At 34.2% G+C, this 25,493-nt stretch overlaps 1 protein-coding gene across 5 annotated transcripts in view; it reads right to left on the bottom strand.

Moving 5' to 3' along the window:
• The window catches only part of GCFC2 (GC-rich sequence DNA-binding factor 2), a 61,309-nt gene that overhangs the window by 11,753 nt on the left and 24,063 nt on the right, over positions 1 to 25,493 (bottom strand). For 2 of the 5 annotated variants that reach the window (XM_037527712.2, XM_037527711.2), the window contains exons 6-13: positions 22,946 to 23,132; positions 20,622 to 20,745; positions 19,632 to 19,713; positions 19,040 to 19,152; positions 18,157 to 18,356; positions 16,447 to 16,597; positions 12,241 to 12,359; positions 1,010 to 1,086 (exon numbers count right to left, since the gene is read on the bottom strand). In XM_037527712.2, the coding sequence (XP_037383609.1) occupies positions 1,010 to 1,086; positions 12,241 to 12,359; positions 16,447 to 16,597; positions 18,157 to 18,356; positions 19,040 to 19,152; positions 19,632 to 19,713; positions 20,622 to 20,745; positions 22,946 to 23,132 (1,053 nt within the window). Of the gene's footprint in view, positions 1 to 1,009; positions 1,087 to 12,240; positions 12,360 to 12,507; positions 12,630 to 16,446; positions 16,598 to 18,156; positions 18,357 to 19,039; positions 19,153 to 19,631; positions 19,714 to 20,621; positions 20,746 to 22,945; positions 23,133 to 25,493 lie in introns of those variants that run through there. The other 3 variants (XR_008554384.1, XM_037527713.2, XM_054701759.1) reach the window with 3 other exon arrangements.

The following is a 25,493-nucleotide window of genomic DNA, read 5'->3' on the forward strand; positions in this document are numbered from 1 at the left end:
CTCAAAGATGTAAGATGTAATAAAGTTAAAAAAACAATGTACAAAACTGGTTACAACTATTTATAATATATTCCCTTTGCTAATAGAAAGGAGGGGAATATAAGATTATAGTTTATGTATATAATTGCATGAAGTAGTTCTGGAAAGAAAAAAAATTAACTGGCTGTTGCATACATGTATGTGAAAGGAGAAAGGGCACAAACACAGATGGATGAGGTTCGGAGTGGGAGTAAGACTTCATTTTAAATAATCAGAAAATGTACACATGCTTTTAAACCATGTAACTATATTCTCTAAAACATTACATAAAACAAGCCTTAGCGAGCAAAATTTTTGCATGCTGACTTATGATTTGAACTAATCAGAAGTTTAGAAATTCCTTTCTTTTTGCAGAAAGCTCTTCCATTCTGAGTACTCTCACTGGACAGATTCAGTTCACAATCCATTACTATGGATCTTTTACTGTGTGTGTGTGTACACATATAAATATATATCTTATACTAACATATAATTATGCTTTCTTAGCAAATGTAGGAACATTGACTAAATACTACATGTTTCTTTAAGGTAAATACAGAATTCATAGATGCAATTTCACGGCCCCTCAGTGATGTGCTGTGCCTGGCATTGTTCTGAGCACTCCATCGTCACAGTTCTATTTCCTTAGAAATAGGCATTAACTTAATGCCCAGTTTACATAGGAGAATAATGCACAAGGAGAAAGGCTCGATGTTAAATATTCAGTGATAACTCTATTTTCCAAAATCTCTGTTTTTGACCATTCTGTATATGACATGTCATATTCTTAGGAGTGACATAATAAAAAACTCGTATGTCCAAGTGCCAGGTGTCATGCATGGCAGAAAAAGGGTGACTAAGAAATTGTTATTGAAATCTCAGTTTGCATCTTAAAAGGTGTATGTTTTGAAAACAATTTTCTTTTACATTATTCTTAAATCTGCTTTACATTATTAACTATTTCCACAATCTAGAAATTAACAGTTTTTACCTCTTTGGATACAAAGGAATAAAAACATCATCTTCTATTGCCTTCTTCATTCTTGATATGATGGATTTAAGTAAATCCTATTTAAAAATTCAAAAGAATCAGTGATAAAGGTAGAGATATATTTATCAAAAAAGGTAATCTTGCCACATTAGTGCAAATTTGTATACAAAGAATCGGGTGTTAAAGTAACCATCAATTAACAACAAGAGAAGTTCATCTATGTTTTTGCCTGTGGTTATCTATAATATTGGTTCATTTTCATTTCAGCAATACTACTACCGATGAGACATTTAGATGGTTTCTACTTTCCAGACTTAGTTATCATACAAGTGCTTGTACATTTCTTTCAGAATGCATGAACATACTTTTCTAGTTTGTGTGTATGTAGATATATATGAATGGAATTGCTGGAATATACATAGGAACAGAAATCATGTCTATAAGTTTAACTCTGAACAAAATGCAATTTTTTTCTGTTTATAGTCCCACCAGTTATGTATGAGAAATCTTGTTGCATCATTATTCTTTTCATGCCTTTTGCACAGTACCTAATTGCTTGTCTATCTGAATTTATATTAGGTTTAATATCTTACTGATTTGTGTAAGTCTTATATACTCTAGATATTTGTACTTTATTGGGTTACTGATGTCCTTTGATGTGATAAATTCACTTTGGTAAATTCATTTAGTTGTTTATATATCAGAAGTTGGAAATAACCAAAATATTCAATCATACAGACTTAAAGACATGTATATCCATCAACAGTATGAAATATGTATCTGAAGTTTATGAACTTCCAGCAACATACAAAAGTGTATGTCCATCAGGATTAAAACTTTGAGAAATAAGGCTGAATGAAATCACAGTATTACTAGTCTCCGTAATAGGATGAAAAAGATTAAAATTTTTCAAGAATTATCAAAATTTCTATAAAAAGATGTTGCTGTTATTCTTAAAGAGCAATCCATATTTGAAAAATGAAAATGGCACATTACATACAAGGGTAGAAAGTTATTTTTCAGGCCCATGACAATGTGTGTGGCACAAATTAAGATATAAAATAGCTTATAATAACCCTATTACTTCCAAATGTAGAATTCAACGAGTTTTTTTCCATAAGAAGTATGTCTAGTTGAAATCTGTAATATACTCCTCAAGTGGTCATACAGCAGTATTTAACATTAAAAACAAAAACTAAATTTTATTTTACTCCCTTTCTTAAACATTCTGAATTCTGTAAAAGAACCAAAATCATTTTTCTAGATATTTCCAAAATATATGAATTTATGTAAATTACCGAGTTTGTGCTAGAAAAGAGTTATGCTTCAATTTTCTTTCCACTTAATTTAAATGACTTTGGATATCAACCTTGACACATATTCCTAATATTATTTAAATTTTTTCTTAACAGTTCTCTAAAAATTGTTATAAAGGACATTTTTGAGTCAAATAACAGAAGTGGAACATGGGTCATAGATTTATTGCTAAATTTACTGAAATTGAGAATTATACTTTGGTTATATAACAGAATATCCTTATTTTCAGCAGATTTGCAACTTATTTTCAAAGTGTTAAAGAGAAATAACATTGTAATATACATACAAATAAAGAACAAATAATAAAGGAAAAATGTTAGGCTATTCATGACTTCCGTAAGTCTGATATTTGGAAATTATTAAAAACAAAATTCCGTAAATTCACATGTTTAAAAAACTTGATTTCATTAAGTCAGTTAATGAATCCAGCTTTTTGTCTTAAATACTAAAAAGTATTTGGTGGAAAAAAATTCTCCAAAGAGTAATTTTAACACAAACACACACACACACACACATTTCTGTATATGTATTTTGAAATAATTGTGAAAAGGCCTTTGTAAGCCTTAGCTGGTTTTTACGTTGCTCTGTATATCCAGCAGGATAATTCTGGCTTGGACAGATTATGCTGACACTGTTAAGGGAGAATGAAGGCAGGTGCTTACTATATCAAGAGCAGTTTAGCTTTTGTGTGTTTAAGAATTTATTTGAAAAAGGTTCTTCTGTTGATAAGTACTGATCTATCTAACCACCCAAATGATGCTTAGATTCATTTTTCAGATCTCCATTAAGATACTAACCGTCCTAAAACCTCTGCCTAAAAACATTTAGTAATGGGAAATCATTGTCTCCTGAGGCCACCCATAACTTTGGGCAACTTTTCACTATTTTGATTTTAGTTAACAGTGAGAAACCTTTCTCCCATGCCTTCTACTCATTGGTTCTTACTTACTTTTTGGGGTCACACAAAATCTAATCTCCCTACCAGATGATAACTCTTAAGATTTTAAGATTGATATCTCATTTTCCTACATTTTCTCTGTTCTGAGCCATCAATAGGTAGTCTCCTTTTAACAAAAATACATCCAGAATTAAATGCAATATCCCTTCTGTAGGCAGAGCACACAACATTTTTACTCAAAACAGTTAACAGACTAGTAGTTTATCCTACTAGGTATTTAGTGATACTGTAACTCATTTTGGTTTTACTACTGGTTGTAATCCCTGTTTTGCCAATACTGCTTCAAAGCCATGTGTCTCCCATCTTTTATTTAAGCCGTTGAATTTTTTAATACAACGGTGGGATATATGTTTATTCCGTTTACATTTTATGTTTTGAGACTCAATCCATTTTCTCAGTCATCTGAAATCCTTTTGGATTCTAATTCATAGGTCTATAATGAAATTCCTAACTTTGTCACTGACAAATTTTATAGAATGTATTTAATATCTTCATCCAGTTAAATAAAAATATCCAATACTAAAATTTCACATAGGCAGCCATATCCCTGTGGGTCAGTATTCTTTAGGTACAGTCTACCAGTTTCTAACTGTACCACTGCCAAACTTATCTTTCCCCATTTGATCCACAAGAACAATCACAACATGTTATAATACCTTATCAACTATACTTGTACAGTACCTTACTTATGTGCAACTGAGGTAATATGGGATCATTTGCTTTGGTGATCATTTGTATTCATTAGGAATCCTATCAATGATAGTTTACAATATTCTTTTTTTAAGTGTTCATAATTAATTACTATAACATTTTAGAACTTTAACCAGAATCAAACTGTTCTTATCAGACATTGAGAATCATTTGCTTCTAACTTCAAAAACAGGATGTATGCTGTCTATTTTTCTGGAACCTTTCTTCTTATTTTCAATTTCTTATACATCACTGGAAAAAAATAGTGATTTCACTAGGAGTGATTTTGCCATGCCGAGAGGCTTTTTTTTACAACAGGAGATGTTTGTGGCATTGAGTAGAAAGCACATACCTATATTGCAAAGGACAGCCCTCTACAACATAAAATCTGTTCCAACTGCTGACAATGCCAAAGTTGAAAAACCCTGTTGCAGTCCTGTCTCCTATGAATAATGTAAAGAACCCATTTTCAACATTCACAGTAGGAGAACTTCCAGAGTACTACACACATACATGATAACCAATAAAAATTATTTAAACAATCCCTCTTGCCCTGTTAAGCTCCAAACTACATATATACGTATATATGTGTATGTGTACAATACCTTGCCAAGCCCCTAAATAAAAATATAGCAGCTTATATAAAGCCTAACCATACTTGCCCTAAAGACCAATCTTATAGCTCAGTCAAGCTCATAATTCTCCAAACAAGGCACTAATTTAAATAGCGCTACACCATTATCATGCTAACATGCATCTCTATTGATACAGGTTCTACAGACTGCCAAATCCCTAGATCCATCCTCTTCTAATTCCACAAATCAAATATAGGAAAACCAATGTGATTCCATTGTGCACTGATGCCATCTTAGGCCCATGATCTTGCTCTGGGAAGATAATCAAATTCTCTACTGTTTTCTACATCTATAATAACCTATATTCATAAACCATACCGAACTATTAAAGACATCTGACATGTCCTCTCAATTAATGGTATCAATAACCTTACAAAAGTTCCTGCTTTTTTTTATTTCTAAATACTAAGCTTCAGTGGGATGTAAGACCTTTGTGGGGTGTGGGAGGTATGGATCCTATCATGACTTGAAGTCCTCCCTGGCTCTATCATTGAGGGCCCTGCAAGTTGCCCTTAAAGAACTTTAAGTATAATTAATGGATGTGCTTGCTTCATTCTTTGCATTCAAATTACTTTTTCATTTTGGTGGAAATGATTTGTTCCTATAGGTGCACTCATTATTAAAATAAAAAAGAAACCCCCTGTCATTTCACAATCACACATACTAAAATTTTTCTGTTTACCCTAATAATACTTATATATCATCTAGACAAGCAAATCCCTGGAGAGGATACAGTATGTAAAACATATTTGTTCATGCAGCTTAATAATTAAAACAAGGTGCTGAAAATGCTTAGATGAGTTTATTAACTCCAACAACATTAAAGGTTTGGCCCCAGCTTTTCTATCAGTGATAAAAATTAAACTATAAAGGAAAGTTTGACTTAGTTATATAATAATAATTGGTGAATTTCATGCCAGCCACCACAGTCATATGATTAACTTAAATTAATAAAAACATGTATAAACGGTGTTAAAGATCTCCCCCAAAATACAGATACATTTTAACTAGGCTGTAATAAGCTGTAGCTAAAACAAACAACAAAACTATTTCTGATGATACGATAGTTAAAGTCAAAATGGGGTTAGATACCCCACTATACTTAGCCCTAAACAAAATAATTAGTATAACAAAATTATTAGCCAGAGCATTGCTAGCAATGGCCTAAAATGTAGAGGATTTGATGGTGCTTTAGATCCTTCTAAAGTAACCTGATCTATAATCAAGTAACTTCAGTTAACCTCAACAACCCTTGCTAATTCAGCCTATATAAACTACCTTTAGCAAACCCTAAAAAGGAGCTATAGTAAGCACAAATATCGACATAAAAATATTATGTAAAGGTATAGCCTAAGAGGTGGTAAGGAATGGGTTACATTTTCTTTTTCTGAACATCTATAAAAATTTTTAAGAGGAAAAAATAAAGGATTTAATAGTAAATTAAGAATAGAGAACTGAATTAAGTCATGATATGTGTATGCACATGTGCGTGCGTTTGCACATATGGAAAAACTGCCAGTTACCCTTCTCAAATATCAAAACTAAACATAATTACATAATTTATAATTATAGGACATAAAGATTTTAATTAGCATGATCGAGAAATATCCTAAGGGAATGACTGAAAGAAGCAATTTAAAATGCTAACAGCAAAGCTTACTCCTTTTACCTTTTCCTTAATGCTTTAACTAGAACAATTAATGAGAACTCAAATACCTGGGAACCAGATGAGCTACCTACGAACAGTGTTAAAGGACACATCTATGTGGCAAAATAGTGAGATGATTTGCAGGTAGAGGGGGAAAAACCTATAGAGCCTAGTGATAAGTAGTTATCCAGAGTAGAATTTTAAATTCAATTTTTACCAAAAAATAGAAATTATAATGTAAATTTAAATGTTAGGCTAAAGAGGTAGTTCTTTGAACACAGGATACAATCTTCCTTAGAGAGTATTAAAAAACCTATTTGACAAAACGCAACCATCAATTAAACAAGTGTTAAGATTTAACAATAAATTTAATAGTAATCCCAATAATACACTAACACAACACTGGATTAATGTATTGATTTATGGAAGAAATACTGTTAATGAAAGAAAATTTCTCCAAGAACAAGCTTACTTTAGATCAAATAACCACTGACAGTTAATAAATATAACAACTATTAATCAAATTGTTAACCCAACAATGGCATGCACTAAGGAAAGATTGAAAAAGTGAAAGGAACTCTGTAAACACAAACCCCACCACTTTACCAAAAATACCGTCTCTAGCATTTCTAGTACTATGAGGCAGGCATTGCCTGGCCAGTGACATTTGTTTAATGGCTGTGGTATTCTGATCATGCGACGGCAGCGTCATAGTCATTTATTACCAAATAGGGACTTTTAACCTGTGCAACTGATCATCCCTCGAAGAGGCAGGAGTAACAAAATGAAATGAAAAGACCCTATGGAGCTGTAATTAGTTAATTCAAAATAACAAAACTATAACCAAATTGAAGGGATAACAAACTTTTAACTGGACTAATGATTTTGGTTGGGGTGACCCTGGAACATAAATTAATCTCTTGGTGACTTAAATTTAGATCAGCTAGTCAAAATTATCATTTACTGATTCAAGGCCATAACCAATGGAACAAGATCCCCTGGGGATTAACAGTACAAACCTATCCTGCAGTCTTTATCAACAACAGGGCTTATGACCTCAATGCTGGATCAAGACATCATTATTAATGGTTCATTTATTTAATGATTAAAGTACAATATGATCTGAATTCAGAGTGGAGTAATCCAGATTGGTTTCTACAATATTTATTTCACATTTCTCCCAGTAAGAAAGGACAAGAGAAATTGGGCCTACTTTACAAAAGCACCTTTAAACTAATAGATGATTTAATCTTAATCTAATTTATTGAAAATGAAACTATAACAAGGTTTTAGAGTAGCAGAGCCCAGTGTAAAATCTTTTATGGCTACAAGTTCAACTTTCCCTAACAACAAGGTTCATAATTTACCTTTTCTCACTATTAGAATCCTACACACAGTAGCATTCCTTACATTAGCCGAACATATAAGCACACTAGGTCTACTCTAACCCACTGTCAATTCTGTCAGATTACTCATTCAAGAACCACTCTGACCACTAACATCATCAATATCTATACTTATTATCACACTAATTCTAGCCCTCTACCTTGACAGTGTGAACTCCACTACCCATGCTGTATAGATTCATAAGCACAAAACTAGGTGTGCTGTTTACACTAGCATATCAAGTCTTGATGTTTACTCTAGCTCATAATCAGGCAGAGCATGCAAATCAAAGTGTATTAATTGGAGTACTATGAGCAGTAGCAAAACAATTCCTTATGAAGTTAACATCGGCAATCATTTTACTATCAGTTCTCTCAATAAAACATTCATTCACGTTATCAACTTTAATTATTACCTCAGGATATCCAGGGTCAATTTTTTCCTCATGCCCTTTTCCCTGATGTAATTCATTTCAACCCTAGCAAAAACCAATTGGACTTCATTTCACATAACAGAAGAATTAGTTCCTGGTTTCAATGCTGCAAATACAACAGGCCCATTTACCCTATTTTCTAGCAGAATGTATCACTATTATCATAATAAATATCTTCACAACAATCTTGTTCCCAGAAGCATTTCAAAGTCCCTACATAACAGAACTATATTCGGTTTTACCATTAAAACTCTTCCCTGTTTCTCTGTGCTACTGTTACAGGGTAACCTCGCTCTAAAACGGGTTGCCTGACTGTGGGTCCTCACCCATGCACTTAAAGGGGACTTCAACTGCAGGCACACACAAAAGGTTAACAAAAGATTTATTTAAAGGAAAGGGGAATGAGGAAATGTACAACTCAGGGAGAAAAGAGGGAGATAAATTCTTAAATGTGTCCTACCCGTTCCACTGACCTGGAATCCCAAATGACCCGTGAATACCAAACCTGCCTGGCCAAGAGCACTAGCCAAGTGCCCGAGACCCCACTAACATGGGTGGCTTTATTAACAAACAGAGAAAATGGCTGCTTAACTCCACCCTAGGTCCTCACAACTTCCCTTTGGGGATCATGGAATTTGTAGTTCCCAGTGTCTTGCTGGAGTGGGATGGCATCCACAAAGTCTGTATGGAATTTGTTCAGGACATCCTTTTCCCCTAACACTACCACATTACACATCCTAAATATAATAAGGTTAGCTAAGTAAGATACTGGGCACATACCCAGAAAATGGTGGTTTATGTCCAAAATTCTATCATTTCTCTTATATTCTCATCCACCATTATTCTAGGAACTATAATTATAATAAGTTTACATTGCTTGATAATCTGTATTGGCTTTGAAATTAAGTGTTGGCAGTTATTCCTATCTCAAAAAAATTCATCCTTGATCAACAGAAGTACCAACAAAATATTTATAATACAAGTTACTACATCTGTATCTTCATAGTACCTATCATTATTAACCCAATAAACTCAATGAACAAACCCAATAAACAATGAAAAATCACAAAAATTTTTAATCCAACAACCTGCCTCACAATAATAATAGTCTTAGCCATAAAACTTGGACTATACCCATTTCACTTCTGAGAACCAGAAATTACACAAGGAGTCCTAATAAAACCAGGTCTAATTCATGATAAAACCTTGACAAAACTGGCACCACACTCAGTCCTATACCAAATATCATCTATTAACCTAAACATACTAATTATTGGGTTGTTGGAAAGTCATGATGTATTTCTTTCCTATGTCTTTTTGTGGCAAAAAATGTGTCATGACTTTTCTGACAACCCAATACATCCTTGTAATCAATCATACTAACTGGACAAAGAAGATTTAACCAAAACCTAACTATGACAAATCAGAGTTTATTCATCAGTTGCTCACATAGGATGCCTAACAGCTATTTTAACTTATTACGCTATCATAATAACCCTAAACTTGCGATATATATTAACACATTTATATTAGTTATACAGAATTCATCCATCACAACACTATCCCTTTCATAATTATGAAACAAAACACTGCCCTCATTCTAACCATAATACCATCACTAAGAGACCTATCTCCATTCTCAGGATGCTTACCCAAATGATTCAAGAAAAAAACTGACAACATATTTTGCCAACATTAATAACAAACATAGCAATGCTCAACTTCTATTTTTACATTCAACTAACTTATTCAACTTCATTAACCATATTTCTATCAATAAACAGCAAAAATGAAAATTAGAGAACACAAAATGAATAGTTATCATTAATTGTATTATCAACATTACTCCTTCCATTAACACCAATACTATCAGTATTGGAATAGGAATTTAGTTAATAAAGAATAAGACCCTTCAAAGTCCTAAGCAAGTATAATTTAATTCCTAAAACTAAGGATTTCAAGACCTGTGCCAATCAAATGCAATACCTCATATAAGAACTTTTTTATATAAACCATGCATATAAAAAATTCATGAGTGAATTTATAAATACAAAGACTTCAGTGATTACAAAATGCCAGGCCTGCCACTTAACACCCAAGTGATCTTTTACAAGTGACATGTCCCTGTAAAATGCAACTAAAAGTCAATACACTTCACAAGGTTGTGAGGATCAAATAATGTGAAATTATTAATAAATGGTAAAGCACCATTTACATTTGGTTATAATAGTCTTACATATAGACTGAATATAAAATTATTTATCTGTTTTGTTATAGTTCCTACTTCTAATTCTGGTCCTCTGCTCTGTTAACACCACAGAATAGGACATCCCTGGTGGTGCAAAGGGTTAAGCACAGCACTGTGAAGCTATCCGCAGCCTCTGCAGCACAAGTTTGATCACCAGCCAGCCAGAGTGCTACCCACATGGGATAGCAGACCTCTCCTGTCTCACCCGCTGCTCCCCTCAGCAGTGTATTTCACTCAGTCTGCCTGTTCTGTTCCCCACTCTGTCTCTGATGAATCCTCTCACCCCCCACACCTCTAGCCTGTACCTCAGTTCTTGTATGCATAAATAAATCAATCTTTAAAAAAAACCCCAAAACAGATTATATCTATTCTTTCTCTGAATATATGCACTATTTCCATGTATAACTTCTTTTAAGTTAATATCCCCAATTCCTGCAATGGGTTTCCTATGTTTTCTTCTTAGAGGTAAGAAAGAAGAAATGTTCTTTCTTTATTGCTACGTGTTCAAATTCTATACTTCCTTTAGGTCCCAACTCAAATATGCTATCTCTTTCTTTAATATTCTTCGACCGTTGAAAGTAACCTCTCTCCTGCTTCTCTTTTTAATTTTCATAGCACTTTATCTGGGCTGCTCATAGGGAGACAATGTGTAATGAAAATTAGATGAATTCGGGCTTTAAGCTCGGAAGATCAAAAAAGGTTTAAATTTTAATTCTAACTCAGGGTATTACTGTGAACGAGTTCTCAAGATTCATTTTCTTCATCTCAAAAATGGAGTTATCACACAATTTTCCACAGGGCTGCTGGGACAACTAAGTAAGATAACACAGGTATAAGGCCTAACAGTGTGCCTGGCACATAACAACAATTAAGTAAATACATGTTTATTGTTTTTCCCACTTCTCACTTCCTATTTAAAAAAAAAAATTTTGTCTTGCCACTCCTGACTACATTACTTCCTTTTCTGAATGATAGTTTATATATGCCTTATTTTTTTTAAGAATACATGTTTCTGGAAGGTAAAATCATGCTGACATTCCTCTTTTCCCTCTTCTTACAGTTTCCCTCCTTCGTGATAGCAATTCCAAATGCTAAAATTAATGGTGTTGGTAACATGAATATAATATACCTTCCTTGCTTCTCTACCACCATGGTTATTTACTCTGGGTATTCTAGTCTGTTAAGCTCTCTCAATTTCTTTCAAGTTCAACATAAAATTGGCTTACTACTTAACTGCATGATTATAAGACATCCTCATAATAAACTGATGAAAAAATAGTACATTAAAAGATTCAGCAGACTCTCACTAAGGCCTCCATAAAAAGTTCCACTTTATGGCACATGTGCAGTAAGATGAAAATCTACATTTATTAAACTTCGAATACTTAGTGACTACTGCTTTTAACTTTGGTAGATTATAAATAATTAACAAATGTTAGCCTAATTTTAAAATCACTGGTAAAGCAATGTCACAGTAACATCAGACTGTTACTAAAAGAACAAAGGTAATTTGTTTTTTTGTTTTTCTTTTAGGAGGAGTGATTTGCACTAATATTATTCTCTGCAGGGCCAAAGTATATTCACAAACCTGAAAGATGACTGGCTGGGACACAAGGACACAAACCAGACCACTGAATAGAGAGAAATAAACTAATAAGAATGAAATTACTAATTTAGGTCTTATTACATGTATGTGGTGCATCCTTTAATGATTAATTATTATTCCTCTTAGAGTATTCAGAAATAGGTTTTTTCATCTTATTATAAAGGAAAGATAGTCAATCCTGATTTCTCTAAATCAGAGTAAATATATTTTTCCTCAAATGGTTTCTTGACAATTATATCTTTGCATTTCTGTAAAGATTTATAATAAAATTATATTATTTAATCAAGACATTCACAACTCTAGAAATTACCTGTTTGCTTTTATTGACTTCATTTTCATAAGTGGAATCTTCAAGAATCATTCTACAGTGCATTATTAAACTTGCTGTCTGTGAGGTCGACAACGGATCCCAAATGAATTCCACAAAGTCTGAAACAAAAATTTCAGAGGTGCACAATTTATTTACTAGACTGCTTTGCCTATCACGCAGAAATAATCAAGGACTTTAGTAAAGACTACTTCCCTCCAATGCCCTCTAAAACCCATGACCAGTTGTTAATGTTATGTATTTGCTTACATTCTCAATTTCCTTGTCCTTTTGGGGCTTTGTTAAACTTGTCTGGCTAAATAAACCACAACACAAGTTAAATCCACCTTGTCCACTGAGTCTGTGCCTGTGACCAAGCAGCTAACACATGGCTGGAAAAAAAGAAATGCACTTCAAATTCATTAACATGAAATGAGTTTTGGCCCCTCTTCTCATTCCTTTTTGCTCTTGAAAGGACTTTTCTATCTGACAACTATCTTTCCTTTTCTTCTACACTGCTCTCACTCTTAGCTGATTACTTCCTAGTTTAATGAGAAAACAATCAGAAGAGAAGCTCCTACCACAGCATCAACACACCAACTTGCCTCTGTACCTATATGCTCTAACTTGTCTCCCATTCCTCTGGATGAAGATCCTCACAAAGGCAACCCTCTATTTTGTGCAAAAGATCCCAACCCCTCTGCCTTATTCTAAGATCCTTAGAATACTTCTCTTCCAGTACTGCCCTCTTTTTTTTTTTTTAACAATAAAATTCTTCAAAAATTGTCTATAGTTTCTCTCCTCCCATTAATTGGGAATTCCCTTCAATAAGGACTTATTTGAAACCATTCTACCCAAACTACTCTTTATCAAGTAACTGCTAACCTTCATGGTACAAAAGCCAATGGTTCATTCTAGATCCCAATTGGTTTTCCAAAACAATTTACAACAGCTGATCATTCCCTTGGAAACGATTTTACTTGACTTCCAGATACACTTACTTCCCACCTACCTCTCTGGTCTTTGGCTACTTAACTTCTGTCCTATCTGTATTTATACCCTTAGTATTTATTTAAGGTCAGTTTTGTGGCTGAATCCAAATTTTCTTTCCTACCTACCAGTATTCTTTAGACACATATATTCAAAAGCCTAGTTGTCATTTCCACTAGAATGACAGACATCGCAATCTTAACTTGTGATAAAATCAGCCTGATACATCTCCCTAACTGAGTCCTAACACATCTCCCTACACTAAACTTGCTCATTTTAGTCTTTTTCATGTCAGGAAATGGTAACTGTCTTATTTGCGCAAGCCAAAAACCAGAGTGATTCTCGATTTTTTTTTTTGCTCTGCAACCAATCCTTCAGCAAAATCTGTTAGTGGTACTTTTTAAATATATATAGACTTCAACTACTTTTCACCTGTAATTCCCTCGCCCAATCCACTATCACCTATTGCTTGTTTTACTAGAAAAGCTTCCTAACTGGTCTGTTCACAGTTCATTCTGAAGACTGCAACTTGAGTGATTCTGTTAAAATGTTAAGATAGATCATGTCACTTTTCTGCTCAAAACTCTCCAAGCTTCTCATTATTTTTTGCTGACAGAAGTCCTTACAAATAAACCCTCATAATGATACAGCCTTTATCATCTTGCTAACCTTGTCTTAACTCTGTCCTTTACTTATTCTACTAAAACTCACAAACCTATTTGCTATTATTCAAGCAAATGAGGCTGGCTCCTACCAGGGTCTTTGCACTTGTTATTCCCTCTGCATTGGATGCTAGTCCTCCAGTCTTAGAGCCTGCTTTATTTCCTTTGGAAACTGCTCAGTTGTGACCCTACGAGGAAGGCCTTCTCTTTGCCAATTATCTTGAATTGTACTCCTCTTTGATAATTTGTGTCCCTTTCCTTTACTTTGTTTTTTTCTCCTTGGCCATTACAACTAACACAATCTAGATTTTACTTCTCTTACTTGTCATCTGTCTCCTTTACAGAAGACATTAAGGCAGGGATTATTATTTTGCTCACTGCTATATACAGTGAAGCAAAAATAGTACCTGATATAGACCAGACCCTTGTAAAATGTTAAATAAAAAAAATTACAAGGTTAAAAAAAGTCAAAAACAAAACAGTGATTTCTCAAGTGACTAGAATGTTAAAATTCTAATAATTTCAGAAATATTCAGTGAACATTGAGAGTCTACTATGTGTTAACATTAAACATAGGCAAGACCAGGTACCTGCCTTTGAACGATTTTGTCGGATGGCAAATACAAACACATATAAGCAATTACAGTTCAATGTACAGGTGCCACCACTGAGTTGAGAGTACTACAAGAACTCGAGAGATATGACTAAGCCAGTTCCTAGAAGTGATATCTATACTGGGTCCTGAAAGATGAAAAGTAATGAATTAGCCAGATAAAAGAGATGGGGCTGGGAAGATTAATGGATGGAGCACAGAAGATCTGAAGGCCCAGGACAGTAGCTTATGTGCAGTAGAGATGGGGATGACAGCAACGAGGTTAGCAAGAAATGGAGCTAGAAGGTAATACTAAACATGTGATTCTGAATGCTCTAGAAAGTCATGTTAAAGCCTTATTAGAATTGATCCTGAAGGCAGTTAAAAATAATTGAATTAAGTGAGGCATGACAGATTCAGACTCATATTTTAGGTTACTATGGTTATAATACAAAAATTGGTTTAGAAAAAGGAAAAAGACTTGGCAATTGCTTATATGAAAAGGTTAGAAAGTGCGGGAAGTGAATAATGTAAAGGCTTTGGTGAATACAAGTGGGTAAATGCAAGTGTCATTTTCTAGATAAAGAATAAGAGGAAAAGGTATAATTTTGCATGTGGAGTTTCAATTTCCCATTGGCTATCCAATTCAATGCACTCAGAAGGTACTTTGATAGAGAAATATGGAGCTCTAAGAGATTTGAACTAGTTCTTCCATTTCTTTTGGGTTTAAAAATCATGTAGAAAAGCATTGTTCAACAGAACTTCATGTGATGATGGCAAAAAGTCTTACATCTATACTGAGAGGCACAAGCTGCATTCAACTACTGAACATTTAAAATGAGACTAGGGCCTCCCAGGTGGTGCAGCAGGTTGAGCACTGCGCTGTGAGGTTGTCCGCAGCCTCTGCAGCGCAGGTTTGTTTCCCGGCTGGCCAGGGAGATTCCCACATGGCGTGGCAGACCTCTCCTGTAGTGCCCGCTGTTCTCCTCAGCAGTGTATTTCGGTTGTCTGCCTGTTCTGCTCCCCACTGTGTCTCTGGTGAATCCTCTCACCCTCCCGCGCCTCTGGCTTGCACCTCAGCTCTTGTATAAAAATAAATAAATCTTAAAAAAAAGTGGGACTAGTATGACTAAGGAGCTGAAATTTAAGTTTACTTAATTGAAACATATTTTTAGTTACATATAGTTGGTAGTTAACATACTGAACAACACAGACATAAATGGCACTAGTAGAGAATATGAAATTACCCAGGGAGCTTGTGAAGAATAGCTAGGACTTGAGAATAAACACAGTATTAATTTCTCATTCTGCTTACTTGAGAGACTAATTTTAAGTGAAGTATTTGCATTTTTCAGAAAAGGACTTAAATGAGGTACACACTCAATGCTATCATTAGAGTTAGTTGTTAGTGGAAAGTAATTTTATAATATACCTCATGATTGCACTGCAAGTTACACTGAGAAAATCTTCAAAATTTAATCAAGCTGAATGAGAAGCCAACTTGGTTTACTTTTTAAAATAGAGTTCTGTAGACTTTACAGTCATAATCCATTGTAACTGGTAAAACAAATCTTTATAAAGTATAATTTCAGGTAAAAACAAGTTTTTAGACGTTTTGAAACATAAGCATAAATTTTAAGTATTTCTGATTGCCAGTGATAAATGTAAGGGAAATGTAATGTTTTTGAAAGAAAGAATAAACACATAGTAGGGATGAGAATGTGTCACTAATAAATAGCTCAGGTGTTATATAAGCAATGCTAATGTCACAAATGCTAAAAGGTTCAGAGTATTATAGTCTGATAGCCAAATGCATAAAAAAGCATTTTCACCCAGCTTAAATTATGACACCTGTTGATTTTTACTGCTTATTTCATTTCTGTGTTCAAAAACTTCTGGGAAAAATTAATAATCTTGTATTCTGCCAAAGAGCAACTTAATTTTATTAGGATTACAAAGTGATACCTGTAAATCGAGGAATAACTGTTTTGCTGATGACAACGGATAAGATTTTCTTATCAGAATTATCTTCCTTCTTTGAATTTTCCATACTGTTCTCCATAAATTCTTCTATAGATGTGAACCATGGCATCTGTTTTAAACCTATGGAATTAGCCTTATAAATAAAATTATCAAGATTGTAAATAAATTCTTAAATACTTATTATAAAATATTTAACTTTTTCAGAGCATAAGAGGTTTGTCTAAGGGCCAGAGAGAATCATATATATTTTAACCCCACTAGACCACCAATGCTAGGCAGGATGATATCATTAAGACATTATGTCTAAGCAATATGACAAGAAACTACATTGTATTTTCATTCATTCACACAACAAATACTCAAAAATGCTGAATGTGTGTCAAGACCTTCAGAGATCTACCGTATAGCAAGTGTTAAGTACAGAAGATTCCATTTGTAGAATAGTACTTAAAATAGCCATTGAATTTGCTTATAAAATTTCATCTACCTCACACAAAATTAATTTCTCAATTCTCACAGACACAAAAGTATATTTTGCATGTGGTTCAACTTACTAGACAAATAGCATATGGTCAAAGTACGCAATTCAGCTTGAGTAGTTAATAAGTAGGCTGCTATTTGACCAACTATGTACTACTTTCTTAGGGGTAAGTTTGGTTCCTGTACTTGAAGACTATATGGTCCTGAGGCTAACAGAGTCAATAGGCATGCATGACTTGGGCAGTGAATGGAAAAAGGACATGGTTTCATCCTTCACTTTCTTAAATCTTTTATCTTGAACTCCACTCTCTTCCCAGAATTACATTTTCTCATTTCCATTCGCTTGCTAGGCATAGTCACATGAATGCCCCACTATTATTTCATTATCTACCAAATGAAATGTTCTTCAAACCTTGCTCTATCTGAAAAGACCCCTTTCTATTAATGGAACTACCATTGTTCTAACAACCCAGACTCCAGACTGAGGTCATCTTTGATGTGGCATGTTAAGAGTTATTCTCAGCATTTTACTGATTTTTACATTATAACCTCTCTTGTAATCAATCCTTTTCTTCTTTTCCCTTTATCACTTATCACCTTAATTGAGAAGTTCAACACCTCAGTTGAGAGCTATAGCAATTGCTTGTTACTATGTATCTCTACCTTTTATCTCCCTTCCCTCCAAGTTAGTCTATATTTTGGCTTCCTAAAAGATTACTTTCATCATGTTATTCCTCCCATTATTTACCAAAACAAATTCATGTCTCTTAATTACAGATCTAAACATCTGTACAGCCTCTAGCTTCTTAACTAATATATTTCCCTAAGCATTTCTATGAAATATCTTACCTTTTCTCTCTCCTTTTTAAATCCTATACCCTTCACCTTCCTCACTAGTTTTCCTAATCAACTCTTCCAATTTATCATCTCCAACTTCACAGTTCTAAGAACAGGTTTATGTCTAATTCCCCAGACTATAAAATTTTTAGGGGTCAGTACTATCTTTAATTTTTGAGTGATCCTAAACTTAGATGAATTGGGGAAAAAAAGTTCCCTTTAATGATGTTTGGTGCCACTCAGCCTTAAAAATAAAGGGAGAACCAAGGAAAGATAAATGTAAACTGTTACTTCACAGTACTAACCTGATAACATGGTAATTTAAGTAATTAATGTGATCAGGAATTTTTTTTTTCACATGGTAAACTTATATACCTTAAGAGGATTCCAATCAATCAACTGAACTCGTATTAGGGGATTTAAAAGCTTTGGTATACACAAACTAATGAAAGCTTCATAATAAGAATCAGGAAACTTTTCTCGCCATTGCTGAAATTTCAACAACATATTCTGGATGTTACAAAAATCATCATGCACATCTTCAAAAATCTTCTTGTGATTCTGTAAGATATCACCTGTGGACAAAATGAGTGCATTTTAAGTTTGTGAACTTTAAGTTTGCATCATAAACACAATCATGTATGATGATATGTGTCATCAATTGAGCTAAAAACTTTCTTTTGATAATAGTTTTTATTTAAAATAATTTTAGCAATAAAATATTGACACTAACAAAATCTACTGTTATGGAGCCCCTGTCAAAACATTACGAACACATGATCTCACTTCATCACTGTAACTGTTTCCACACAAGACAGGTGTTATTTAGCTTATCTTTCTACAGACAAAACCAAACACACATTGTACTTAGGGAGGTCAAGGAATCTGCCTAAGATCACACAGGACAGAGCCCTTCTTTAAACCCTAATGTATTTAATTGTAAAGCCCATACTCCTTCAACTATACTTATTTTGCCTTCTCATAATGCTAAAGGTGGCTTTGCTAAGTTCAAATTAATTTATATGAAAAAATGATACTATGGAATGTATATATTAAAGTAATGCAGGAATACTTAAAATACTCTTACTCCATTTTTTCAGTTGTAGGAAACATTTTAAATGGGGGAAAATGTGTTTCTTTGTTCCTAAAATTTCCCAACTATTTGATACAGCTTATATATTTAAGGGAAATCACAGCAAAACGTTTCTCACCATTTCAATACTTCAAACCAAGACATATTAGAAACATGGTAACTGACCTTGACTTTTTTGAAAGTCAATCATGTCTGCTGAAGATAGTTCATCATCACTAGACATCCCTTCTTGATGATTACAATTTCCAGAAAGTGTTCTTGCCTGTCTTCTTTGTGCTCTGTATTTTGTAATAAACCAAAAATAAATTAAAAACAGGTCCTGTTAAAAATAAATGCTTTTAAAGTAAAAAGTAGACTCATTTATTTAAAGAAATCAGAAATACATCATCCAACTAGCATATACTTTTACCATATACTTTTGACATTTTGGCTTCATTAATCTGAATTGGTGTTCTCCCCCCACCCCTTTTTTAAGGCATTCCCAATTAGGCTAATCAGATTTTGAAGAGATAACAATGTTATTAGGAATGGTTTATTAACAATTCTCAGCCTGATAAATGCCATTATGCCACTATTTTGACTGTTCCAAATACACTAGTGTGTCAAACTCTGGGGTTGAGTGCTGCGTAGTTAAATTTTTGTTTTACATCATTTTCATAAATTGATGTTAGGCATGGTTAATTATACTATATCATTATATTTAAACAGTGAAAATACTTGCTCAATGATGCTTTAAGTTTTCACTTTATATAGCTACCTTCGAGATTCAACCTCTTCTAAAATCGATTGAGTTTCTTCATTTATAGCCAAGCTTCCATTTGTTGATGTCTCAGCTTTGCCTGTTAATGAATAAAACTGATTTCATACTGCAAATTCACAAGACAAACATTTTGAAAGCAAAAGTTATATCCTGGGTGTGCATATATAAGCACGTGAGTACAAACACACACACACTTATACTGTATATTTTATCATGCAATGAAATTCCAAAATTAGCATGCCATCAGAGTATTAACGGGCACTGACTATTAGCCTAGGAAAAAGTACCTTGGCTGGTGAATACTGTTCAGCACTGTGAATAATGACAAAATTCTATCATACAGTTTCTTTCTCCCACATTCTTTTTCAGCAGCCCTCACCGTTTTTTTTCTGTTGCTGTATACTAAATACTAGAAATGTTTGTGTTATCAATATATCATACAAATTTTTTGGTATGTAATTTATGACCAAGTAAATGTCATATGTTTGAAAGTCACTTTGCTTTTTATGGTCTGATCTCTTTCACTATCCTTGACAACACCTTAATCAAAGGAAGATATATCTCAAAATATAAAACCAGCATACAAACTAAAAGGTAGCACCCAAATTTTATATATAATATCTTACAGATGACTCTATACTGAAGCACACTTGAATTGCTTTAAGCTCCACAAGCAGACTGTGGAAAAGTCATGGAAACTTTATAGTTAGATCTATAATTTATGTCAACTCATCTTAAAGCAGTTATTAAATGGCTATATAAATCTGACTCAAATATTAAATGATAATATTTGTCTTTTTTTTTGTCTTAGACTTAGGACATTTTAAAATCCCAGCTCTAAATGTTTTGGGCTTTAGGAAGAACATAGATTAAAGGTTAGTGGGAAAATGTGCAAAAAAGCATTTTTTATACAGGAATAAAAATCTTTATTCATCAGCTGATAATGTAGCTTAATAATAGATTATATTGAACATGGAAAACACTAACGTGATAATTGTTGTAAATACGTTGATTCATGTTTTAATTCATCTTGTCTGCGTTTCATAAATGTCGTAGCTTGTTTTAAAAGGAGTAACTGCATGGATGATTCTATTTCTTGGATGTTGATAATCTGAAATACATACATAATTAACATTTTGTGCACCATCAATAATGAGTAATAAAAATATTTATGTATAAGCATATGTATGTATATGCTCAATTTTCACACAAAGGAACATCGTACGATCACATCTCAGTTAAAATACCTCCTGAGGGGGCCTCCCTGATGGCACAGGTGTTAGTCTTACCACTATCAAGCTGTCGCCACCCACTATACATGAGTTTGATCCCTGGCCAGGGAGCTAACCCACATGACACAGCAGACCTCTCCTGACTCATCCACTGCTGCCCCTCAGCAATATATTTTAGTCAGTCCACCTGTTCTGCTCCCCACTCTGTCTCTGGTGAATCCTCTCACCCTCCCGCCACCCTACACCCCAGTTCTTCTATGCATAAATAAAAAGATTAAAAAAAACTTATGAAGAACTAGTAGCACATAAATATTTTAAAAAATACCAAAAATTCTTACTCTACTAGAATAGCTATAAATATCATAAATAATGAAGGACTGAAGTGCAGAACATGGAGAAGAGTGACAGAGGAAGCATCTTTCTTTGAGTTAGAAGAGTAGAAGGAAATGATGGATACAGCTGTTTTTCATAAGCTGAGGGAGCAGTCTTGGTGGCGGGGTGGGGAATGGGGTCACCTGAAGAAACTAGTGAATTTTAGAATGTGGAGAATGGAAAACACTTACCCAGAGAGACCAAAAAAGAGTTATCAACTAAGATTGACAATACACTATTTCTCAGTTACCAGTTTCCCCCAGGCCAATGATAACCCACTGTTGCTGCTGTGGATAACATCGAGGGTAGGCCACAAATCTTTTAATATTTTTTACAGGGAATAAAAAAAGTTACACAGTAATAAACACTTCAGAAAAGTACCTATTAAGTGCTACTAAAGGTAGTCAACTTAAAACAAAGGGGGAGAAATCTCATATGCAACTGGTGATATTTACTGTAAATAAAAAATAATATGGAGTATATTTTTTAAATGGGTAGTTTGCTTTTAAAAAAACTGAAAACTTCAATGCACGGACTTAGGATGTGTAAGACAAAAACAATGATCGAAAAACTGATGCACAGACTGATGCATAAATGTGAAAAACACAAAAATTTCAAAACACCTGATGTTACAAACTATCACAAACAAAAAGACAAAACATCAGAATTTATCTACATCAAGTAGGATAAAACATTATAAACATCAGAGTTTATCTACATCAAGTAGGATAAAGCATTATAAATACTAAGCAATAAAGAACTGTTCATCATATAAAGAAAAAAAAAAGAGTCCTACTATGAACCAAAAAGGTAATGAGAAAAAAACAGCACACACAAAGAAAAAATACATGTAGTTAATAAAACAAAAGATTAGAGATCAAATAAATATATAAAAACGAAAACCAATTGTCAAATTTAGCAAACTAATAAAACTGGCAATCTTTGTGGAGGATAATATGGCAATGTTTCATAGGCCTTAAAAATATTTAGACTTTTGACTTACTTCACTTTTTTTTAAAGATTTATTTATGCATACAAGAATTGGGGTACAGGCCAGAGGTGTGGGGGAGGGGTGAGAGAATTCACCAGAGACAGAATGGGGAACAGAACAGGCGGAGTGACTGAAATACACTGCTGAGCGGAGCAGTAGGTGAGACAGTAGAGGTCTGCTGTGCCATGTGGGTCACCTCCCTGGCTGGGGATCGAACTTGTGCTGCAGTGGCTGCAGACAGCTTCATAGTGCTGGGTCTTAACCCCTTGTGCCACCAGGGAGGCCCCTGACTTAATTCACTCTTTAGAATTTTTCTTGAACAGATGAAATTTAAAAAAAAAAAATTTATATACAAAATTTTGTTATTTAATAAATAATTACCAAAAAAATCCTAACTCTTCAGCATTAGTATCATATTACATCTAAAGTGTGAAGGAAAAATACTAAAGTATTTGTTGTGGCAAACTTTTCTTAATTGCCTGGTAAAGGTGAAGCAGGAAGTTTCCCAAGCCTGCTGCTTGGGGGAGTCTACGGCTTTGATTCTGTTGCTTGCTGGAGCAGAGAAGTTGCTGGGTATATTGCACTGCTTGTTCACAGCGGTAGCCATGACAACCTTGAACCCCCTTCCCTGAGTGCCATCTGATTTCTCTGGAAGTTGCTGTAACAAAGGGATTTCTCAATAAAAAGGAAATGATATAATATTTATAGCCACGTACCTTTTCATTTAGACAGTCAATTAAATTTTCCACATAAACTTTCATGCTTTTATAGAATTTAAAATTTAGAGCTTGATTTGACAAATCCTCAAGGTTCTGGATTGTACTCTTTAAGCTCTTGACATCTTCTGTGTATTTTTCATATTCCCGCAGGTGTGAGCGGTGAGTATCCTGTAGTAATGTTAATCTAGATAAATAAAAGATTAAGAATTATTTCCCAAACTCTTATTTCTATTATAGTAAATAGCAGGCTAATGAAAAAAAAAATTTAGTTACCTTACAAAGACCATCATGCAAACTGATAGTTATATAAACCTGGGCTGAGAAAAGGAGAGTATCACAATGAAAGAGGTCTCAAAGGGAAAGGTAGAAAGTAAACAGGTTTTTACGCATTGAGCTAGATGAGTTATATGCAGTTTTGTCATATGCAGTTGAGTTATATGCAATTTTAGAGTAGAAGCGTAGACAGATGAGGATTGGAAACTATGTTAAGTTGCTAGAATAATTAGTGGTCATATTCAAAACAGGAGTCTTATGGAGTTAGTTCAGTTGGTGGTCTCTTACTGCCTTCCTTTTTTATTTGGCTTTGTACTAATGTCGTTTCTTTTCCAGTTTTATTTTGTGCATCTTCCATAGGTATTTTCTTGGTGGTTACCAGGGAGATTATAAGAAACTCCTACAATTCTTGTGGTCTATTTTAAGCTGATAACTTCAATCACATACAAAACTCCTCCTCTACTTCTTGTTATTGATGACCCAAAATTATATCATTTTGTATCCTTTAACAGTTTGTTTTGTTTTAAATTTTATACTTGAATTATAAGTGATTTTCACATTAGATTCTTATTTGTCTAGACATTTTCCTTTACCAGAAAGCTTTTAATTTCTGTATGCTTTGTGACTAGCATCCTTTAATTTGTTTGAAGAACTTATTTTAGTTTTGGTAAGGTAAGCCTAGTGGTGATGAATCCCTTGGGCTTTTATTTACCTGAAAAGGTCTTTATTTTACTTTCATTTTGGACAATTTTGCCAGATATACTACTCTTGGTTGGCATCATCTCTCAGCACTCTGATGTATCGTCCCACTCCTTTCTAGTCTGTAGAGATTTCTGTTGAGAAATCCACTGATAATCCCTATGGCAATTCCCTTGTACCAGAAGAGGTGCTTTGTCTCCCTGCTTTCAAAATTCTCTTTGTCGTTTAAAAGTCTTATAATCTCAGTGTTAGTCTCTTTGGGCTCATACTCACTGGAATCCTTTTGAGTCTTTTGAAATTGGATAGCCTTTTCTCTCTTCTGTTTGGGAAATTATTGGCCATTATTTTCAAATAAGCTCTATGCCCCCATTCTGTCTCTTTTTCTTGGACACCCATAATGTGTATGTTGTTGTGCTTGATGGTTTCCCATTAGTCCCTTAGACTTTTTTCACTTTTTTTTTTGTTCTTCTGATTTTATAATTTCAAATGATCAGCTATTAAGGTTACTGATTCTTCTTCCTCAAGTCTGATATTAATTCCCTCTAGTGAATTTTTCAGTGCAGTTATTGTATTCTTCATCTCCAGAATGTTTCCTTTTTTCTAGTTTGTTGATATTCTCAATTTATTCATGCATTGTTTTCCGGATTTTGTTTAGTTGTCTATCTATGTTCTCCTGTAGCACACTGACCTTCTTTAAAATGATTATTCTGAATTCTCCAAGTAATTCATATATCTTTGTTTCTTTAGTATTAGTTCTGGGATTATTTTGTTCCTTTGGCCTGTGTTTTCCTGTTTCTTTGTGGGTCTTATTGTTTTGTGTTGTATGCATTCAAGAATGCACAAATGAGGGCCTCCCCGGTGGCGCAGCGGTTGAGCGCTGGGTTGAGAAGCTGCCCGCAGCCTCTGCAGCGCTGGTTCGATTCCCGGCTGCTCCCCGGCCACCCGAGGAGGGTCCCACATAGCGCGCAGACTTCTCCTGCCACCCCCTGCTCCCCTCAGCAATGTACTTTGGTCCTTCTGCCTGCTGTGCTCCCCCCTCTGGCTCTGGTGAATTCTCTCATCCTCCCGCGCTTCTGACTGTACCCAGTGCTTGTATAAATAAATAAATAAATAAATAATCTTTTTAAAAAAAATGCACTAATGAACTGGCTTCTTATAAGGGAGAACTTCACCCTGGTGGAAATTCTGGGGGCAGGTGGGAGGGGAGGTATGTCCTGAACCTTTTATGAGAAAGCATCTTCCTTGGACTTCTACATGTAATTTCCCAATTCAAGAGAGATTTCTGAGTTTGTTTTTCAGGAATTTGTAGCCTCTCTTCCTTTGATGTCTGTCTGAGGTACTACATGTTTTCTGGCTCAGCAACAAGCCACTGGATACTCTTGTTGTCTGCATCTTTAGGTATCCAAGGTGAGATAATTCTAACGAGAATTCAGAGGTAGGTAGGGCATAAACCAGTCTGCTGAAAAGTCATAATATTGGATGTATGTTCTACTCTTCTCTTTTCCTACCAATGGGGAAGTCATGAGTTGGGGTTTTTCTCTTTCAAATATAAGCTATGCTGGCTTATGGGTGG

The sequence above is a fragment of the Talpa occidentalis genome, unplaced genomic scaffold (assembly GCF_014898055.3).
Source record: "Talpa occidentalis isolate TD23 unplaced genomic scaffold, MPIMG_talOcc4v2.1 talOcc4.5, whole genome shotgun sequence".
Lineage (NCBI taxonomy): Eukaryota > Metazoa > Chordata > Mammalia > Eulipotyphla > Talpidae > Talpa > Talpa occidentalis.